Below are 22,950 nucleotides of genomic sequence, written 5' to 3' on the forward strand. Positions count from 1 at the left end.
GAGGACTCTTTAAAGTAGAGACACTACGTACAGATATACACCTGAACATCAGCAGGAGAGGACTCTTTAAAGTAGAGACACTACGTACAGATATACACCTGAACATAAGCAGGAGAGGACTCTTTAAAGTAGAGACACTACATACTGATATACACCTGAACATCAGCAGGAGAGGACTCTTTAAAGTAGAGACACTACGTACAGATATACACCTGAACATAAGCAGGAGAGGACTCTTTAAAGTAGAGACACTACATACTGATATACACCTGAACATCAGCAGGAGAGGACTCTTTAAAGTAGAGACACTACATATTGATATACACCTGAACATCAGCAGGAGGGGACTCTTTAAAGTAGAGACACTACATATTGATATACACCTGAACATCAGCAGGAGAGGACTCTTTAAAGTAGAGACACTACATCCATATTCAGCTCCTGTAACAGTAACACTTCTATAGTTCATGTTCTGTATCACAGCGACACCAAGTGGACATTTAGAAACACTTCAGAAGAGCTGAAACAACCTGTTTAACAAGTATATAATAAATTATGGTTTAAAGGAAGATGAAGGTTTAAATCGTTAGACTGCTGTAACATTTATTTGTAAAAGTACTTCAAAAATTAAACTTTTAAATTGAGAAACATACCCCAAAAAAATCTATGACATTATAATTAATTTAATAAGGACGTTTCCAGTTAATTATATGTCCATTTATAATTATATATAATAATAACTGCTGACAATAATTAATATATTTAATATTTAACACATCAGATCTTATAAACTACATTTGTTAAGTGTTTAAAGCTACAGGTAGGGAAAAAAAGTAATTAAAAGTAATTTTCCTCCGAGAAAGAATTAGAATACAAATGTTGCAAATATTTAAATTACACCTCAAAGTTGTACAACAATGTTTAAGTATCAACACTGATTAAAAGCAAAGAGTGTTCTAAAAAAATGGCCAAATTAATAAACAGTGAAAAAAAGACTAAATGAACATTAATTTCTTTATTGAAACAATATGCATTAAATATATAAAGATGCATTAAAATAAAAAAACATTGAAAATATTTAGAAATACAAAGACACCACCAGTTTTTATAGAAATAATTTACATTTAAATTTGTGACGTGTTCAGTCGTGTTGTGCTGACCAACAAATATCAAATTTCAATCCAAAATGTGTGAAAACACAAAGTCACATTTATTTTTATTTAGCTCTAAACATTTTTTAGGATGAACGAACAATATTCCTAACTATATTTACTTTAACAATAGTTGCCAAGAACTTCATCTATCTGCATACTAAGAATCTAATTTGGTTTGTGTTTTTAGAAATAAAAAAACAAGTTATAAAAGGAGGTATTATATTTACAAGTAAAACAGTTTTTAAGGTGTAGTGTCTTCAACATTCACTATAAGTCTGTGTTCTCAGGTTACACTGAAGCAGGTGTGTGTGTGTGTGTGTGTGTGTGTGTGTGTGTGTGTGTGTGTGTGTGTGTGTGTGTGTGTGTGTGTGTGTGTGTGTGTGTGTGTGTGTGTGTGTGTGTGTGTGTGTGTGTGTGTGTGTGTGTCCTAAAACCACCTGCAGGTTGTTAGTCATTTACAATAATCCCCGTACAAAGAGGTGTCATGTGACATCTTACAAAGCAGCTGCTGTTAAAACTAAAAACTAAAATAGCTCCAGATTATCAGATCAGAGTTGTATGTGCCTTTGCGGCAGTTTAGTTTTTCATTTATTCAAGTCTCTTGAAACCCGGTTGGCCCCCTTAGTAATAGATTTATACCACAACGTTTCTCAAACCTCCTCCAGAGTCACATTTAAATCGGTCTTCAATATGATTTGAATGTGTTTACATTATATGTGTTTAAACATCCCATCGTTCGACGCATGAAGTGACTCAGTGTGAAGTAGCTTCTCTCTGCTTCAGGACACCGAGGCACATGTGATTTGTTCCATAGTGGAAATGCATGGTGAACTGTATGACTAACATTTAAAATAAAAAGCGCACATAGATTTAAAATCAGTCTGAAGAGAAATATAAAATCCAGACAGGAAACCGAAACCTGTCTCTTCTTCTTTAGTTTCAGCTGATGATGAAGACTCTTGGTCCTTCCTCTCTCATGGGAGGAAGACTCTCGATCACCATGTTGTCCATCAGTCCGTATTTATCCTCCTTCTTATTCCTGCTTACTGCTGCTGCTGCTGCTGCTGCTGCTGCATTGGCTGAAACCTCCTCTGCAAGCCCCGCCCTCTCCACCGGAGCCGAAAGCTGATTGGTCAGCTGCTTCATGGTGCACTGGAAGGCGATTGAAAGGACATAAATTAACAAAACACATTTGTTTTCTTCTAATAGTAATGCATTAGTTGTGTTCAATTCAAGATAAAAAAAATGTTTAAATATATATATTTTTTATAGCCATTAACATCAACATTAAGCTAAAGACGGCTAATGTTGGGCTATAAAGGAACTACAGCACGGTCACATGACTTCACGTCACCACCGCTAAGCTAAAGGAGGCTAATGTTGGGCTATAAAGGAACTACAGCACGGTCACATGACTTCACGTCACCACCGCTAAGCTAAAGGTGGCTAATGTTGGGCTATAAAGGAACTACAGTACGGTCACATGACTTCACGTCACCACCGCTAAGCTAAAGGTGGCTAATGTTGGGCTGTAAAGGAACTACAGCACGGTCACATGACTTCACGTCACCACCGCTAAGCTAAAGGAGGCTAATGTTGGGCTATAAAGGAACTACAGCACGGTCACATGACTTCACGTCACCACCGCTAAGCTAAAGGTGGCTAATGTTGGGCTATAAAGGAACTACAGCACGGTCACATGACTTCACGTCACCACCGCTAAGCTAAAGGTGGCTAATGTTGGGCTATAAAGGAATATATCCCAGACGTTGGATTTCGCTCTTGAGGAAGTGTTATTGAAAATGCTGTATTCTCCGCTAGAGAGCTTCCCCTCAGCCATTTCGAATGTGGCGCGCTCAGCAGCAGATTGATGCGCTGCAGAGGTTATGATTATATGCGCGGCCCCGCGGGGGAAAGGTCTGAGGACCCGCGGGTACCCGACCCGATGCAGGACTCTGCAGCACGGTCACATGACTTCACGTTACCACCACTAAGCTAAAGGAGGCTAATGTTGGGTGTGGACACACACCTGCAGCTCTTTGAAGAAGTGGAGCATGGCGACGCCCACCACGATCACCAGGAAGGATCCCAGCGTTGTCACCACGTCTACGGGCTTCATGCTCCTCCACTCCTGGAAGAGGATGATGGAGGTGGACAGCACCACGGAGGTGAAGAGGACGTAGTAGATGGGATACACCATCAGCGTGTTGAAGGTGTCCAGAGACTTGTTCAGGTAGTTCACCTGCGGGAAGAAACATCCGGAGCATAGCCAGAGGTGGAAGAAGTATTTAGATCCTTTAGTTAAGTAAAAGTATTAAGTAGTTTTAATCCGTGTCTACATTTAATAATCTCTTTCCTCTATCGGGGTTGTGGGTTATGACGCGCCTCTCTTTGCTTTCAAACTAATTTTGTGGAGATCGTTGAATCACATCAGATTTATTCTATGATCATGGCGGCATACAAACATGAGGATAAACGTCCTCGCTTCAAAGTAACTAAAAGTTCTCCGTATCAAAATAGAACAAAAGGAACACGGCCAAAAGACTCTACCGCTTCCCGTCTAGTCACACACTCAGCTGTGAACCATTGTCATGCCATATATAGAAATAAAGACATGCACGTTGTACCCGACAGCAAATAAGTGAGCCTTAAATTAACTTCTTTTAAACCAGTGGTTCCCAACCTGGGGGGCGCAGGGGGGGCGCCAGGCCTCAGATGATTTGAGGCAAAATATCATATTTAGACTTTTTTTTTTACATTTCTTTTTTACATATAATTGTAAAGCAATACATGATTGTCACTAAAAGCCTTGTCTCTACATTACAATAAAGCATAACAAATAATTGATTAATTACTTTTAATAAAAATTCAAGTTAGTATTAAAGGCATAAAAAGACAGAAATGTATAATTCTTTCTTTAATAGAAATGTTTCTTCTGCCCGTAAAGTGTCCAAACCAGGCTTTTCTGGATAAGCGCATTTTTAAAACATAGTCATTGTCCATGCCGGTTTCAGTTGGATTATTTGTCCCAGTTGCTCCGATCAGATCGGTCTCCTCCATTTTGTAGATTATTTACGACTTTTGAATCCACATAAACACATCGGAAAAATCCGGCTTACTTTGAGCATGTGTTTTAAACAGTTTAATCCCTTTGTGAATTGGTTCCACTTGCGCCGTCCTTTAATTTCTTCATACAGCGGGAATCCAAATGAATGAATCCTGAGTCCAATAACCATCAGTCACTCCAATAGAGCTCCTTAGTTACGCTTTCATCCTCCTTTAACTAAATACTTCACATTCATCCAGTTTGTGGCAGTGGTTGTAGCATTTTGAGACTTTGAAACTTTAATTACTGCTGTTGCGCCCCCCCATGTGTGTGTGTGTGTGGGGGGGTGGGGGGCGCAACTTCCGAGTCATTTGGGGGGGCTCTTTGGAAAAAAGGTTTGGAACTCCTGTTTTAAACCGTAGAGTGACTCACCAAAATAAATAGTTAAGAGTTTACTCTAAAGCCAAACATTCAAACCATGATGATGAGAGGAAAATGGCTCTAACACACATTGTTAAAATACAGAAAAGGCACAAATGAACTTTGGAGCTCACCTGTGTTACGATCGAGACGATGAGCGTCACAAGCAGGATCCACGTGAGAGGGTTCTTCAGCACGGAAACATCACCAACCACTAGAGAGAGGAGAAGGGAGAGGATGACGCATGTTTTAAAATCAAAGCATTTAACTTCGTCTTATTTTACAATATTTAATGTCATATTCTGTTCTTGAATATCTCATATTCTATTTACATCTATATCGACTTTTTGCATTACTTTTTATTTTGTATTTTATAATATATGTTGCATTGTTGGAGGAGCTCCGGTCAGTTCTACTCTGTAGCTTTGAGCATATGATGATAAAGCCTTAGTTCAAATTGATGCAGCAGAAACGGAGAGATGGTGTTTCTGTATTCTGTTATTTCACCGGTGTTGATGGCGATGGCGAGGCCCTTCACGGAGGCGACGGTGAACGCCCCGAGCAGCGAGCAGACGCTGATGTACACGAGGATGTTGGAGCGACCGACCCGAGGAGAGAAATAGAAAACGAGCACCGAACACAGCAGCAGCACCGCCGACAAGTACACCAGGAAACCTGCCGAGGAGAAATCAGGACGTGTTATTAAATACAATAAATATGTGAATCTTTTATGGATATAACAGCCGGCGACTCTCTGTTTGCCAGATTTTGTTTACATTTGAACGTGTTTCTTGTTTTGACTTATTGTAACTTAACAATACATAAAAGCCCTTTTAAGATTCAACATGTTGGAGTCACATGTTCAGAATGATACCACTTTAAAGTCTGTAATCTAAGTAAGTTAGCTTACTTAATTCAACATTGAATTGGTTTTGTTAGAGCCAGTGTTTTGTTTTAAAAAAGGGGCAACTTAATTGACGTATGTAGTCAAGATAGTATAAATGACTATAACTCCAAGGCTCTAAAGCAGGGGTGTCAAACTAAAGGCTCGGGGGCCAAATCCGGCCCGTGACTTCATTTTCTGTGGCCCCACAAGAGCTTGCAAAGAATATAATATGTTTATTATACGGTTACATGATGATTTACAGAAGCACGTTGCCCATAAACTACATCTCCCACAATGCATCTCAAATTAGACTTTTTTTCTTAGAATTAGATTTTTTTTTTTAAATGTTACTTTTTTTCCATAATTTGGCTTTTTAAATCATTTTGTGACATTCTCACTGAAGATACTTGCAATTATTTGCCCTAGACTTCTTCTTTCAGACGTAGTTAATTATGAAGTTATTACCCTATCCGATAATAATCCAATGCAGAGACAATAATGTAATATAATACATTATTTAATATTAAATATTTATACATGTATTTTTATATAGTCTTAAAGTTACAACCGGCCCGTTGAGTGCAACCATAATGTTGATGTGGCCCGCGATGAAATTGAGTTTGACCCCCCTGATCTAAAGAGACTGAGATGAGCAATCAGACCCAAAGACGCCAAAGAAAGAAAGAAAGACCACCCAAGTTGTTTATTATTTTGCGTTGACTAAAGGCCTCTTTTCTTTGTTGAATGTGTGAAAAGTTTATTTTATTCGGAGTAAACGCCTCACAATAGCAACATTCTGCATTAGAGCAGAGGAAGGAAGCCACGACAGGTGTCTCAAACTTGGATCTTTGGTTTCTCAACATTGGATCCTCTGGACTTTAGTTTATAAGCTCATCTAAAACTCACCGGGGTCCAGCAGCTTGTCGGTCATGTCCTGTAGTGATGTCACTTCCTGTTCTTGTGGGGCGTGGATCACCAACAGGATGCTTCCCAAAACACACAACAAACAGCCCAGTTTCCCCACCAGGTTCAGCTGCTCCCCCAACAGGTAGGGCGCCAGAACTGCACTGAAACACAGCAAATACGCTATGAATACGCTATATGCAAATAAATATTTATTCATCATACAGACATGGGGAAAGAAATCTCTAGTCCAATATATGAACTTCTTACCTTTGTACAATTATTTTGTATTCTATTCCATCTTTTTATTGCACATTTCTTCTATACATTCTTATGGTTGTATACATGCTTGTATTCCAGTTTTTTATATTTCACCTTTTTACTGTTTGTATACGTCTTTTTTATTCCATCTTCTTTCATTTTTCAATTTCTAAAAGTGGGAAATATAATGGCACATCATTTCTAGAAGCTAAAATACTTTAACTGAGATGTAAATATATTTTGAGAGCTACGGCTACCTGATGAGGACACTCAGGGCTCCGAGCGGCGTCACCAGCGTGGCCGGAGCGAACATGTAGGCGGCGAAGTTACACACCTCTCCAACTCCCACTGCAGAAACGCAAATACACAGAACCATTAATGTACCTTTCATTTATTTAGTTAAGCTTAAAGAAGGTTGATTTACAGCCGAGGAAGCGCTCAAAGAACGGCTTTTAGCAAACAACAATGTCATAACTTCAGGGTTTCTCTAGAACAGTGGTTCTCAACTGGTGGGTCGCGACCACTTGACCCGTTTCGAGTGGGTCGGATGTGTGAGTGAAGAAAAAAAAGTTATTTCGAAGGCCCGATTTTCTAACGCCGTGCATGCAGGCGTTCTCAGAGTGTACCAGAATGCATAGTTTGTTAGTATTTCTAAAAATCTCCTGGGGGAGAATCCCCCCAGACCCCCCTGCTGGGGTTGGTTTTTCAGCATGTGTGCCTTTTTATATAGTGCAGCTTTGATTCCATCAACTCATTAAACCTTTTTTAAAAGCATGCGTTAGTTCTGTGAAGGGATATAAGGGATATATGTACTTCACTTTTATTAATATTGTATGCTGAAAAGCGTATATATTACAGCACGTTTTTTTGTTGAATAGATTTGAGTGCTTCAAAATGTTGGGTCGCGATTTATTGACCAAGTAAAAAGTGGGTCCCGAGGCCTGACCAGTTGAGAACCATTGATCTAGAAAGATATAGTATGAGTGCTGTGTCTCTGATCTTGTTTATAACATATATTAATTATCTCGAGAACATGAAGCCAGTAAACAAGATGTCTCCTGACGTAAACAACAACGTGACGTCGGAGCTCCGTAAAAACAAAGCTGTCTCTGCCGTCTGACGCTCTGTTTGATACTCAGATCTCTGGAGTCATTATACCGTTTTGGGTATATATCACTTTAATGTTTTACAGGGAAAATCTGTTTTTTGTTTACAGGGAAAATCTGTCTTTTGGTTTGAGAGCGCTACTGTTACCCGCTGCAGACAAAACCCTGGATATCATGATATTATAATATAACTGATCATAATGCTGTCTTTAAAAAATCTCAATTATGTAAATACTTGATAAATAATCTGTAAATAATTTGAACCAGTAATTAGGATTTGATCACATGTTCAGGTTTGCTTTGCTACAGGGTTCTCCACTTTTTTCATTAATAAATCCATCTTATTATTGGACTCTTTGTAACATAGCAAATACAACTCACTCAGAAATAGCTCACATAAAAAAACATTCAAAATGCAAATCAAATAAACGTCTTACTGGTGAGCAGGCCTCCCCACCACAGCCAGTCCTTCAGGTAGCCGTGTCCTCCGTCCCCTGAGTACAAAGGAATTTAACCTGTTAAGCCCCGAGCCTGTTTTTCAGGCCTCAGGCTCGAAAACGACATTCCCAGAACAAATGACTATAACTTCACTTCTAAAAAGCGGTAAATTAATAATCTTTTTTCTCAAAGTAATGATAAACCTGTGAGTTGGATGTAGAACAGTCAGAATCAATATAACATTTTTTTTATTTTAAAGTAAATTCAGATTGAACATAGTAAAAAAATGTAAATTATAGTGTCCGTCAAAAAAAGGACTTAAAGTGAAAACCACCCTTGAATGATGGGATAGTAGACTAAAAGCTTTAGGAATCCAAACTATAATATATAATAAACACCCTGTATCAAGATTGATACGAAACAAGTGAAATTTGACCTTTTTAGAGAGATTTAGCACAAAAAACTACTTCTGGGGTCATCTGGGTGGAAATGGGTGTATTTGCCGTTTCTCTGGAACCCATTGGTCGATTTTGATGATTGACATCTCTTTTTAACCGTTAAGGCCCAGATACACCGGCCAGTCATCTGAGAAGTCGCCGACGCCGACACCGACTGTTGCGTCGCCGGACTCTCCTGCGTATTTGTCGACTTTGCGCACTTGAACACACCGCAAATCCAAGCCGAGCACGTATGAACTGCGCACGCGTGAGTGGCAATAACTCTCCTTACCAGCAGGCGGCGGTAGTGTGTATTCATCATTCAAAAGAGGCAACAACCGGAACAACCGGAAGACAGAGAAGAAGAACAGACTCCGTGATATAAACAAACAACAAATAGCGTTTTTCTTTCCATGTTCACTCTCGTCCGTTGAAAACATGAACGAACAGGAGCAGGACGAACGGGAGGTACTGGAGCTAGCAGCTCTTGGACTCACGCTTGTGTTAAATCATTTGTTTACCTCCCTCACTTCCGTTAACGCTTCTCATGCTAGCTGAACAGCCAATCAGTGTTATCCCTTTGTCCGACTTCCGGTGGTGTTCTCGACGCCGATCCAACACGTTGAATCGGCAAGAAAAGGCGTCAGGTCGTCAGAAAAGACCCAACGGTGCCGCGCACACCACTCCGAATAGGGCGTGCCCACGCTCATGTTCGGCCCGACTCCCATTTACTGCCGATTTTGGGCCGGTGTATCTGGGCCTTTAGAGCCAATAGAATCGAAGGGGGATTTCCACATACACACACACACACACACACGTTACCATTGAGAAATGAGAGCTATGCGCACTCAGTTTGCCCAAAGCGCTCTGAAATCTGAAAACTGAAAAGTAGGTTTATTGCTGGTGGATTATCAGAGATCATTTCAAAGCGACACATTGGATTAACCTTCAGCAGCGTTTTTATTGTTTTGATGCCATTCAAGACAACTTTTGATCATAAAACAACAAAGGTAAGACATATTGCCGTGTTGGCTACCTAATGCTACGTGGTGTGATGTCAGTGTCGTGGTGTCAGTAATGATGCTAATACCTGCGAATCTGTGGAATCTCAGCTTGCTAATCGATATCCTGTTTGTGCAGATACGATAAGCAATAAGGGTATTTTAACGTGAGTTCTGTGCTAAGTGTGTTAGCATTTTTTCGCTCAAGGCTAATTCAGAGCCTTTGATATAACCCTTATGTTTCGTTTTGCTAAAGATTGTTAATATTGTCTGATAGCTGAGTTTCTTCCCGTTAAGTGGGTATGACACATTAATAGGTTTTTAAATGTTAAGTAGCCCTCAGACGCTGTTTCTTGCAGATGTTGTGATTTTGGGGGCTTAACAGGTCAGATCAATAGAGGCAGAAAATCAAAGCCTACTTTATTTATTTTTTAAGATCTAGTAACTAACATGTACTTTACCATCTCATTAACAACATCTTCAGATCTCTTTAAGGGACGGCACGCTGAATACTCTGTGTATACTACTGCACGTACTTGAGTCAAAGTAGAAGTACTCAGATCTTGTACTTGAGTAAAAGTAGAAGTACTCAGATCTTGTACTTGAGTAAAAGAAGAAGTACTCAGATGTTGTACTTGAGTAAAAGTAGAAGTACTCAGATCTTGTACTTGAGTAAAAGTAGAAGTACTCAGATGTTGTACTTGAGTAAAAGTAGAAGTACTCAGATCTTGTACTTGGGTAAAAGTAGAAGTACTCAGATCTTGTACTTGAGTAAAAGTAGAAGTACTCAGATCATGTACTTGAGTAAAAGTAGAAGTACTCAGGTCTTGTACTTGAGTAAAAGTAGAAGTACTCAGATCTTGTACTTGAGTAAAAGTAGAAGTACTCAGATCTTGTACTTGAGTAAAAGTAGAAGTACTCAGATGTTGTACTTGAGTAAAAGTAGAAGTACTCAGATCTTGTACTTGGGTAAAAGTAGAAGTACTCAGATCATGTAATTGAGTAAAAGTAGAAGTACTCAGGTCTTGTACTTGAGTAAAAGTAGAAGTACTCAGATCTTGTACTTGAGTAAAAGTAGAAGTACTCAGATGTTGTACTTGAGACCTCCCTCTGCTCACCTGCTCGGGTGTTTCCGCTGTCGGCCAATCGGAGGAGAGCTTTCTTCTTCAGGATGACGCTTCCACCAATCAGGACGGCCGACAGCAGTGCCAAAGAGAGACCGAGCCACGGCCTGTAAGAGCTGCTGTCTGAATACACATCTGCAGACAGAATACAATCACTTTATCACACCTGTGGATACAAAGAATACATATAATTATAATAATACTCATTGTAATCTTTAATCTATTCAGTAACTAGATTTTATAAAACACCCTGCCTCTTTAATAAACTGATTTTAAATGAGATCCTGGAACAATACGGATGTTTACACACAAGCAGTGAGAAGAGTTTTAACCCTAAACAGAGACCCCTCCCATCCTGAACACAGGTATGCAGGAGGTGTGTGTGTGTGTGTGTTACCTGCAGTAAGTGTGCTGTTCTCCAGGTGTGTGTGTAGCGTTGTTTGATCTCCAGAGATTGAACACAACACAGAATGAGGGCCGCACCACAGTCGCACCCCCGACCCTGCAGAGCAGAAGCTTTTAATTTAATTTTGACATCCTGTTTACACCTAAGAAGACTCTTAAAACAGTTCCTAACACAAGATACAACAAAAAAATACATATAGGAAGCCATAGAAGAAACAATACAATATATTGGATGTTGATGTCCTTCTCACATTCAGTTGAATGCACATAAAGCCCTAACAAACTAGTAGCCCTTGCACACAGGACTAAATAAAGTTAAAGGGGCCATATTATGCGCTCTGGTTTCAGACAGAGGGTGAAAAGAGGGGCTGCAGCACAGGCCGAATGAGAAACATAAAGAGTTCTTGAACATTAAAGCATGGAGACACAGGTGTTCAAATGTTCCTGTGAGTGTTTGCCGAGTGCGTTTCTGCTCCCTGTGGACCCATGAATGTATGTGTGTGTGTGTGTGTGTGTGTGTGTGTGTGTGTGTGTGTGTGTGTGTGTGTGTGTGTGTGTGTGTGTGTGTGTGTGTGTGTGTGTGTGTGTGTGTGTGTGTGTGTGTGTGTGTGTGTGTGTGTGTGTGTGTGTGTGTGTGTGTGTGTGTGTGTGTGCAGAGTTGAGTAATACTGGTTCGACCACAGACTCAGAGTAACCTGATGAGGAGAGCTGGCATAACAAAAGAGGAGAAAATCAATATTTACTCTGCAAACACGGAGGCCCTGTGCTCACTGACGGAGGGAAATGTTTCACGTCTGATAAATACTTTGATATCGAGGGAATACGATTAAAGGGGCTTTAATTTGCTCCTGTGGGTATTGTCGATAGTATTCACTGTTACATGTCTGGTATGTGTCAAATGTAATTTAAGCGCTTTGAGCACTCGGAAAACCGCTCTAATACATTTATTGAACTTCTATTATTATTTTGCTGATGTTCAGGTGTATATCAGTATGGAGTGTCTCTACTTTAAAGAGTCCTCTCCTGCTGATGTTCAGGTGTATATCAGTATGTAGTGTCTCTACTTTAAAGAGTCCTCTCCTGCTGATGTTCAGGTGTATATAGTATGTAGTGTCTCTACTTTAAAGAGTCCTCTCCTGCTGATGTTCAGGTGTATATCAGTATGTAGTGTCTCTACTTTAAAGAGTCCTCTCCTGCTGATGTTCAGGTGTATATAGTATGTAGTGTCTCTACTTTAAAGAGTCCTCTCCTGCTGATGTTCAGGTGTATATCAGTATGTAGTGTCTCTACTTTAAAGAGTCCTCTCCTGCTGATGTTCAGGTGTATATAGTATGTAGTGTCTCTACTTTAAAGAGTCCTCTCCTGCTGATGTTCAGGTGTATATCAGTATGTAGTGTCTCTACTTTAAAGAGTCCTCTCATGCTGATGTTCAGGTGTATATCAGTATGTAGTGTCTCTACTTTAAAGAGTCCTCTCCTGCTGATGTTCAGGTGTATATCAGTATGTAGTGTCTCTACTTTAAAGAGTCCTCTCCTGCTGATGTTCAGGTGTATATCAGTATGTAGTGTCTCTACTTTAAAGAGTCCTCTCCTGCTGATGTTCAGGTGTATATCAGTATGTAGTTTCTCTACTTTAAAGAGTCCTCTCCTGCTGATGTTCAGGTGTATATCAGTATGTAGTGTCTCTACTTTAAAGAGTCCTCTCCTGCTGATGTTCAGGTGTATATCAGTATGTAGTGTCTCTACTTTAAAGAGTCCTCTCCTGCTGATGTTCAGGTGTATATCAGTATCTAGTGTCTCTACTTTAAAGAGTCCTCTCCTGCTGATTTTCAGGTGTATATCAGTATGTAGTGTCTCTACTTTAAAGAGTCCTCTCCTGCTGATGTTCAGGTGTGTATCAGTATGTAGTGTCTCTACTTTAAAGAGTCCTCTCTTGCTGATGTTCAGGTGTATATCAGTATGTAGTGTCTCTACTTTAAAGAGTCCTCTCCTGCTGATGTTCAGGTGTATATCAGTATGTAGTGTATCTACTTTAAAGAGTCCTCTCCTGCTGATGTTCAGGTGTATATAAGTATGTAGTGTATCTACTTTAAAGAGTCCTCTCCTGATGATGTTCAGGTGTATATCAGTATGTAGTGTATCTACTTTAAAGAGTCCTCTCCTGCTGATGTTCAGGTGTATATAAGTATGTAGTGTATCTACTTTAAAGAGTCCTCTCCTGATGATGTTCAGGTGTATATCAGTATGTAGTGTCTCTACTTTAAAGAGTCCTCTCCTGCTGATGTTCAGGTGTATATCAGTATGTAGTGTCTCTACTTTAAAGAGTCCTCTCCTGCTGATGTTCACGTGTATATCAGTATGTAGTGTCTCTACTTTAAAGAGTCCTCTCCTGATGATGTTCAGGTGTATATCAGTATGTAGTGTCTCTACTTTAAAGAGTCCTCTCCTGCTGATGTTCACGTGTATATCAGTATAGTGTCTCTACTTTAAAGAGTCTTCTCTTCTCCCTATTACATATAACCAATTAATTGCCAGCCTCGGGGTATTTGAACAATTTTTGAAAAATGTTTTCAGTGTGTGCACAGACTTAGTCAACAAAAAAAGACTGTTACAGTAAAAGTCCTATATTCAAAAATGTTACTCAAATAAAACTACAAAGGTATTGGCCTCAAAATATACTTATAGAAGGCTACCAACAGAAAAGTAGGAGTAGAAGTACAGTATAAAGTAGGCTATATAATATACCTCTAAATTATACTTATGTAGCCTACAGCACTTGAGTAAATGTATTTCTTTACATAACGCCACTGCATTTAATAACCCTAAATAGTAATACAATACATGTTAAACTGGGAAAATGTAGCTTTAAACACGGTCGCAAACAGTTCCCTTAGTGAGATAAAGAGGCTGAAACTCTATTAACGGATCAAGAAGAGAAGTGAGTTTCACCGTTCCTGCAGGTCTCGTTGTCCAGGTGAACATCCCGCATCGCGTTGCTTCTTTCCGGGCAAACTCTCCGTAGAAACTCCGGGGGAAAGAACCGTGAAGAGCACCGAGCAGCTCCTGTGCATGAGGCCGGCTGAGGCTGCTCTCCACCGGACTCAAAGAATCTCTAGTCCCGGTGAAAAGTGATTCTGCAGAGAGGAGGATTAGTAAACAAAGCGACACCTGACCCCGCCCTGCACCGCCCCGCCGGGAGCAGCAAGTTTCAACAATCAAATGCCCCCCTACAGGTGGGAAACATTATATTAAAAAATGTAATTTACAAATATTAAACTGGATTTTTTTTTGGACTTTTATTCCACTACATCCAAGAGGTAAATATTGTATTTTTGTACTATTTATGTAACCCCTTTTGTAACGTTAACTCGTCTGATTTATAATACAAACCATAATAAACTAATAATATATAATGTATTATTGAAAGTACTTTTTGTTTTTATATTGCATTTAAAACTAATCTAGCTTGTTGTTTTTTTATTAGGTATTAAACGTATTTACTTTTAGCGCTCATTAATTAATTACATTTTATTTTGTTTTGCTTTTTATGTATTATCCTACCACCTGCAACATTAGCGTGCTGAAGACATTAATGCATAGATACATATTTAAATAATTAGGTTTCATTCATATAATCACATCAGTATTTTTTACCATTTTAAAATATCCCTTGCTTAGATTTTTTGCTATGAAACTTTATAAATAAAGTAATTATATAATATCAATAGCCTTCTTCTAATAATAATAAAAGGGTCTATATAAAGTAAGTTAAATACAAATTATAATAAAATATTGATAGCAAACAGTAAAAAAAAAAAAAGGTAAATTATATAATAATTTTAATTTTAATTCAATTAAAATTTAACAAAAAAATGTATATTATAACAATACAATGAAAATGAAGGCAGTAATAAAATCACGCAAACCCAGAGTTTTCTTAATTCACAAAACTTTATTTTCTAGGAAAAATAATTTCATCCTTTTCGGGGGGTGGGGGTGGGGGGTGGTTAGTTTTCAGAGTGTTAGCTGAGATGCTAAGCTAGGCTACACAGAGTGGTTCAGTTGCAGTAGTTCTGCAGGTCGAAGATGTTGCAGGGCTGGTGGCAGCACTGCTCCACGATGCCGCGCTTCACCATCAGCTCCATCTGGTCCTTGAAGCCAAACTCTGCCACCTCGTTTTCTCCAGCCGCCTTCGGGGGGAGGAAACCTGGCGGGAAACAGACGAGGGGTCGGGGATTTAACCTTTGTGTTCCTGTCACTGTGCAACTTTGATCCTGGTTTGATTTTTTCATAAAGCTTAAATCGTCCCAAAAATCAGATTTAAAAAGAGTAAACATGTCTACAGAGACACACGGAAAAGATGTAAGAGTACTTAAGATACACAACACCACTAAAAATGGACTACATGACTACACAATAGACTCAAAACAACTGCTTACACATTATAATCCAATCAAATAATACCTTTTATTCAATAGAAGGCACTTTTTTGAAAGAAATGAGTAACTTAAATCAACAACTTCAATCCTCACTGTGACTCATTACAGTGCACTTTGTATTTGTAGTGATACAGGATGTTTTTAGGGGTCTCACCCATCAGGGGGTTCACGTCTCTCTTGGGGTTGTAGAAGAAGCCTCGTTCCCCACAGACCAGGTACAGGGCGTCCACCAGGTGAGACCCACACAGGTGCTGAGGGCCCGGAGCGGCCCGGGAGCCCGGCAGAGAGACCAGCACCAGAACCAGCAGGGACACGGACTGGAGCCACAGAGCCGTCATGGTGAAGGAGCTGCACACACACACACACACACACACACACACACACACACACACACACACACACACACACACACACACACACACACACACACACACACACACACACACACACATTGTTAATACATACACATTTCATTTGATCAGACCTGAGCAGCGCATAACATTTTATTATTGAGTACTATATTTAAATTGGTATGCATTCAAATGAATAAATAAGAACACATATTGGAAAACGGGCAAAATATTTAAAGTAAAAAGATGTTATCAAAAATATAATTAAAAGAAATATAAAGAAATAAAGAGATGTGTCTCACCTGTAGAGGAGGAGGAGATGCTGTGATGAAGAAGAGGAGGAGGAGGTGAGCTGTTGGATGTGAGGCAGAGAAGAAGGCCTCCCCTCCTTATATACACCTCCAACCTGTGTGTGTGTGTGTGTGTGTGTGTGTGTGTGTGTGTGTGTGTGTGTGTGTGTGTGTGTGTGTGTGTGTGTGTGTGTGTGTGTGTGTGTGTGTGTGTGTGTGTGTGTGTGTGTGTGTGTGTGTGTGTGTGCAGCACTCAGTAAAACACACACAGTTAATGATCTGTGTGATGTGATCGCCTCTTATTGACGGATACTGAACACCAATCTGCTGCTGAGCTCAGCGACTCTCAACCGCGGTTTACAGATTTAATGTTTCATTTTTAAAACGTGTATATAACTCTGTATCCGTCTAGTACGACATGTATTTATTTATTTAGACTTCATTTACTTTAGCAGAAGGTCTGTCAACTATTTCCAAAACGTTGGAACAATATCTATAGTTTTACTGGATTTCTTTTACTTTTTTTCGTATTTGATTTATCTTATATTAGCTGTTAATGCAACCATTATAAAACTATATATCCTACAATATCAAAACAATAGAACTATAACAATTTACTGTTAATAATGTTATTTAGAGTATATTTGAATGAAAAGTTGAGGAGCTTTTCAGATCTAAGTAATATTTAAGTTTGTAAAATACTTTGCATAAATGACAACATGAGTTATGTTAAGATATATCAGAGTCACAAATCCTTTATTTGTCCCGCAGCGGGGAAACACATGATAACAGCAGCAAATAGTGAAGATAAGTGAGGTGCCATTTTTTTTAAATGGCTAAATATGCACACGTTATTTATAACACAACAAGTAAAAAAACAAAACAGAAATAGCAGATATGTACAGCATGTAACAATCGTGAAATTGCAGGAGGGTATGCACACATTTTTTATATTTACCAGAGGTGGGAAGTAACTAAGTACACATTACTCAAGTACTGTACTTAAATAAAATGTTGAGATACTTGTCAAAAAATATTATATATTATTCTGAAATGGACAAATCTGCACAATGACTACTTTTACTTTTGGTAGTTTAAGTATATTTTGATAATACTTTTCAACTTTTACTTGAGGAACATTTTGAATACAGGACTTTTACTGTAACAGAGCATTCCTACACTCTGGTACTTCTACTTTTACTCAAGAACAAGGTCTGAGTACTTCTACTTTTACTCAAGAACAAGATCTGAGTAGTTCTACTTTTACTCTAGTACAAGATCTGAGTACTTCTACTTTTACTCAAGTACAAGGTCTGAGTACTTCTACTTTTACTCAAGAACAAGATCTGAGTACTTCTACTTTTACTCAAGAACAAGGTCTGAGTACTTCTACTTTTACTCAAGTACAAGATCTGAGTACTTCTACTTTTACTCAAGTACAAGATCTGAGTACTTCTACTTTTACTCAAGTACAAGATCTGAGTACTTCTACTTTTACTCAAGTACAAGATCTGAGTACTTCTACTTTTACTGAAGTATAAGATCTGAGTACTTCTACTTTTACTCAAGTACAAGGTCTGAGTACTTCTACTTTTACTCAAGAACAAGATCTGAGTACTTCTACTTTTACTCAAGAACAAGGTCTGAGTACTTCTACTTTTACTCAAGTACAAGATCTGAGTACTTCTACTTTTACTCAAGTACAAGATCTGAGTACTTCTACTTTTACTCAAGTACAAGGTCTGAGTACTTCTACTTTTACTCAAGAACAAGATCTGAGTACTTCTACTTTTACTCAAGAACAAGATCTGAGTACTTCTACTTTTACTCAAGTACAAGATCTGAGTACTTCTACTTTTACTCAAGTACAAGATCTGAGTACTTCTACTTTTACTCAAGTACAAGATCTGAGTACTTCTACTTTTACTGAAGTACAAGATCTGAGTACTTCTGATATTTACTGACAGTGTTATTGCACACATCAGGGGTATTCCAGTCTATGTGTGGGGGGTCTTCAGGTCTATTAGTACAGATATATTATAATATAATAACGTTATATTATATTTTACAAGACATTTAGAAATCTTGTCTGCATGAGAGATTTGATTTATTCTTATAAATGGAAAAGTGAAAATATACTATTCATATTGTTCAACTTGACAGATATCACCTCATGTTCTGACATCTTTAAACCTAACATTGAGGTTTGAATATTCCTCAAAGTTTTTTCTTGATTCAACGCGAGGAGGAAATACAAGTTAAAATGATCTGTCTCTTGTCTCTGAGGATGAAGATTTGGTTTCTGGGAGATTTGAGAGGAGACGCTGATTTCTGAGAAAGAGACTCTTCCGTCATGAACAGTTTGAGTTGTTGACGCTCGTCACGGTTAATTGGGTGTTCTCTAAGTGACGAACACACAAGCACTCTGCGTTCACGTCGTTATAGTCCATCATCACCGAGAAACAAGGGAAATACTCTGCAGCTAAAAGAAAGTATTCATGGTCCGGTGAATATTTATCTTCCATTACACGTCTTCCTTCAGATTGGTGGAAGGAAAACATCCATTTGCAGATTCAGGAGTTTATTTGACTAACTTAGTGAATCTACACTTCTTCTAAAACTCAATAACCCTCCACGATATTGTACTCTAACTTATAGAATTGTACACAGAACATGTTAACAAATCCTAATATATAATAATATTTTAATACAATTTTAAAAAAGGAACGAAAAGTTGTATATGCATGTATATGTTCACTGTCTGTAAATATCAGAGGTAGTAGAAGTACTCAGATCTTATACTTGAGTAAAGGTAGAAGTACTCAGTTCTTGTACTTGAGTAAAAGTAGAAGTACTCGGATCTTGTACTTGTAAAAGTAGAAGTACTCAGATATTGTACTTGAGTAAAAGTAGAAGTACTCAGTTCTTGTACTTGAGTAGAAGTAGAAGTACTCAGATCTTGTACTTGTAAAAGTAGAAGTACTCAGATATTGTAATTGAGAAAAAGTAGAAGTACTCAGATCTTGTATTTGAGTAAAAGTAGAAGTACTCAGATCTTGTGTTTGAGTAAAAGTAGAAGTACTCAGATCTTGTTGTAAAAGTAGAAGTACTCAGATCTTGTATTTGAGTAAAAGTAGAAGTACTCAGATCTTGTGTTTGAGTAAAAGTAGAAGTACTCAGATCTTGTTGTAAAAGTAGAAGTACTCAGATCATGTACTTGAGTAAAAGTAGAAGTACTCAGATCTTGTGCTTGAGTAAAAGTAGAAGTACTCAGATCTTGTTGTAAAAGTAGAAGTACTCAGATCATGTACTTGAGTAAAAGTACAAGTACTCAGATCTTGTGCTTGAGTAAAAGTAGAAGTACTCAGATCTTGAACTTGAGTAAAAGTAGAAGTACTCAGATCTTGTACTTGAGTAAAAGTAGAAGTACTCAGATCTTGTACTTGAGTAAAAGTAGAAGTACTCAGATCATGTACTTGAGTAAAAGTAGAAGTACCAGAGTGTAGGAATACTCTGTTTCAGTAAAAGTCCTGCATTCAAAATGTTCCTCAAGTGAAAGTAGAAAAGTATTCTCATCAAAATATAGTGAAAGACAGTAAAAGTAGTCATTGTGCAGATTGGTCCATTTCAGAATAATAGATATGATATGTTTTATAATGATTGATCATTAAAGTGTTCTCAAAGCTGGTAAAGGTGCAGCTAGTTTGAATGACTTTGTATACTGCAGGGTAGCTGGTGGATTTAGGTGGAACTAAAGTCTGATTTAACTCTTGATTAGATTTCACATCATTCATCCAGATCTGTGAAGGATTAAAAGTACACAGTAGCAGAAAAAGGAACATGAGTTAATCTACTTATATACTTTCCATTGATGAATTGATACAAGTTTTAGTCAATAAATGATAAAATACATGAAGCATGTGTCTTCTAAAAAAGTGAATGAAAATGACGAAGAAAAAAGTGGAAACGTTTGAGTCGAATCGACAAAAGATAAAGTGGAAAGGGAAACTAAATTGTGAGGAAATGCAGAACAATTTAACAAATCCTAAAAAAAAACACAATAAAAGTGTAAGTTTTTCTTCTACCGAGGTGTGAAAGTTGATTTATGTATAAAATATTTTGTGAATAAATGATGACATGCATAAAGTGTATGACTGCTAAAAAATATCGCTAAAGTTTGAGTGGAAACATCAAAGATTTATATAATCAATGATAATGATTATGATTTTTAATCTGCAAAAGAGCGTTTCCTCAAGTTCCTAAAGAAGTTTCTCTCATGTGTTTTGGAACATTTGTTTTTAACATCGTTTCTCAAGCTGCAGAGCATTTCTCCTCATAATCAAATCTTTGGGGCCGCTGCAGCGCGTTTGAGCCGGTCGGTCACCGTAGGAATCAGGCTTTAACCCTCCTGTTGTCTTAGTTTCCCCTGATGACCTGTTTTAACGGCTATTACATTAACACAAAAACCATCAATCATCACCACATTTCATTTAACATCCTTTCAAACTGTACATATTGTATCAGACTACTGGTATACATGAAACACTGCAGTAAATATACAAAGAACAGACACTGAACATGTAGTGTGTGTGCCAGGTGTGATCCAGGTGGGGGGATGGCCACATAAGAGGGGGGGGGAACACATCTAGAGTGTGTGTGTGTGTGTGTGTGTGTGTGTGTGTGTGTGTGTGTGTGTGTGTGTGTGTGTGTGTGTGTGTGTGTGTGTGTGTGTGTGTGTGTGTGTGTGTGTGTGTGTGTGTGTGTGTGTGTGTGTGTGTGACCGGGAACACCATGGGTGTTACAAAGTTGACTAAATCATCCAAAATTCAATGAAAGTGGTGATCAGCAATTGCATATGTTCAAATGTCTACTGTGAAGGATATCATAAAGCCTTAATGCAATTGAATGTAAAACAAAAAAGTTATGATTGATGAAAGTCGTAAATCGGTCAGATTTGACCCGAAGACAACAGGAGGGTTGAAGAAATTCTTCATTAAAAACATTTATTTTATCTGTCCGTTAAAATAGTTGGAGATCCTTTCCCTGCAGCTGTAGATGGTCTCTTAGTCCATGCCCGCCCTCCCTGCTCTGGTGCTTCAGAGAAACGAGTCCATGGTCTGAATGACGTTAGTCCGACAGAGCGTGGGGTCAGGAGGTCAGCGCATCGTATTTTTCTCCGTCTATTAAGACATGTTCGACAGTTTCCGGTTAATTGCAGTATAGCGTTTGTTTAGTCCTGGGTGTCCTATTCTTAAACGTGTGACGACCTCCTCCCCCCTTGGGCTCCTGCTCCATCTGCCACGTGTTTATGAATGCTGGAAAGGTGTGGACCTGTGTCACTGAGTTCCCAGTGTTCTTGCCAAGTTGTGTGTTTATAATCTTTTACAATAGTTTTAACCTTCGCTATATTTAATATTGTCTCTTTGTTAATTGGTGGTGGCCAAACAAAAAAGTGAAATACAGTCACCTAATGTATCTGAATTTGATGACATTCAGAAATACCACATTTACCAATGAAAATCATAAAGAATATAAAAGATTTTAATTTGCCTTTCTTCACAATCTTTACGTTTTCTCATAAATACTAAAAATGTTTGTTTATTTAAATATAATTAAGTAATAAATGTTGTCATTTACTCGTCCTACCATTATTATACCAATTATTATATTGAGATACATCTTTAATATGTAATAATATAATCTTTTTTAAATAATAATAAGCATAAAAGAAAGAAAAGCAGTTAAAAAGGTATTATAATAATGATGTAAGGGAAGTGATACTGAGTTTTGGCCCCGACCACACTCTATGTGCTCTATCACGTCCGCAGATAAGATACAAATGCTGTCGCTCGTTTAGTTCAACTTCATTCGTTTCTTGTAGACTTAACCAAAAATGAGTGGACGAGGAAAAGGAGGAAAGGGACTCGGCAAAGGAGGTGCTAAGCGCCACCGCAAAGTGCTCCGTGATAACATCCAGGGGATCACCAAGCCCGCCATCCGCCGTCTGGCTCGCCGCGGCGGAGTGAAGCGTATCTCCGGTCTGATCTACGAGGAGACCCGCGGTGTGCTGAAGGTGTTCCTGGAGAACGTGATCCGTGATGCCGTCACCTACACCGAGCACGCCAAGCGGAAGACGGTGACCGCCATGGATGTGGTGTACGCTCTGAAGAGGCAGGGCCGCACCCTGTACGGCTTCGGGGGATAAGCAGCTGGCACCCCACCAACCAAAGGCTCTTTTAAGAGCCACCCACTGAGTCAACTAAAAGCTGCTTTCCTGTTCTAATATTACCAGTTTACTGTTTCTAGAAGGGGACACATACACATTTTATCAAATAGTGATTTGTTTAGTCACAAATATTATCCAAGTCCCGTTGTATTACACTGACCTATATATATAGTTTACATTTCAACAAAACTACTAAACGCTAACATCTTGCATCCATAAAAAGTTCAGGTGGCTCAAAATAAATGGTTAAATCCTGACCTCTGTTCACACGAACATCAAGTCCTTCACCAGGGCTTAGAATTAAACAGCCACACACTCGAGAACCTTCCGTTACTATAAGTCATTATTGTTGTTGATATAATAAAAAGAAAACCATGGTTCTGTTTATAGTAGTAGCGTCCCAATACTACACATTTCTATATACATGTCCTGGTACTTTACTAGTGTGTTTGTCTACTGCATTAT

At 38.6% G+C, this 22,950-nt stretch overlaps 4 protein-coding genes across 5 annotated transcripts in view; 1 reads left to right on the top strand and 3 right to left on the bottom strand.

The window, feature by feature from the left end:
- LOC307019049 (uncharacterized protein) overlaps positions 1–22,950 on the bottom strand; it is a 189,984-nt gene that overhangs the window by 148,675 nt on the left and 18,359 nt on the right. The window lies entirely within an intron of this gene.
- Positions 1,001–14,380, bottom strand: nipal4 (NIPA like domain containing 4). Of its 2 annotated transcripts, XM_079649675.1 has the most exons (10): positions 14,130–14,298; positions 11,174–11,278; positions 10,771–10,911; positions 8,214–8,270; positions 6,928–7,018; positions 6,413–6,573; positions 5,128–5,295; positions 4,755–4,834; positions 3,184–3,396; positions 1,001–2,306 (listed from the first exon to the last, which is right to left on the bottom strand). In XM_079649675.1, exons 1-10 carry the CDS (start codon positions 14,167–14,169, stop codon positions 2,094–2,096), a joined length of 1,269 nt encoding a protein of 422 aa, XP_079505801.1. In that variant the 5' UTR covers positions 14,170–14,298; the 3' UTR covers positions 1,001–2,093. The 2 variants fall into 2 exon arrangements, with proteins under 2 accessions (XP_079505801.1, XP_079505802.1); XM_079649676.1 differs by lacking the exons at positions 6,928–7,018; positions 8,214–8,270 and having other exon boundaries at positions 14,130–14,380.
- LOC307019072 (insulin-like) lies at positions 15,200–16,317 on the bottom strand. Its single transcript, XM_079649692.1, has 3 exons — positions 16,272–16,317; positions 15,774–15,967; positions 15,200–15,387 (listed from the first exon to the last, which is right to left on the bottom strand). Exons 2-3 carry the CDS (start codon positions 15,955–15,957, stop codon positions 15,239–15,241), a joined length of 333 nt encoding a protein of 110 aa, XP_079505818.1. The 5' UTR covers positions 15,958–15,967; positions 16,272–16,317; the 3' UTR covers positions 15,200–15,238.
- LOC307019074 (histone H4) lies at positions 22,153–22,464 on the top strand (the record flags this gene model as incomplete). The annotated part of the gene is made up of 1 exon (XM_079649693.1): positions 22,153–22,464. The coding sequence occupies one exon, from the start codon at positions 22,153–22,155 to the stop codon at positions 22,462–22,464; it is 312 nt and encodes a 103-aa protein (XP_079505819.1).

The sequence above is a fragment of the Notothenia rossii genome, assembly GCF_949606895.1.
Source record: "Notothenia rossii genome assembly, chromosome: 9".
Lineage (NCBI taxonomy): Eukaryota > Metazoa > Chordata > Actinopteri > Perciformes > Nototheniidae > Notothenia > Notothenia rossii.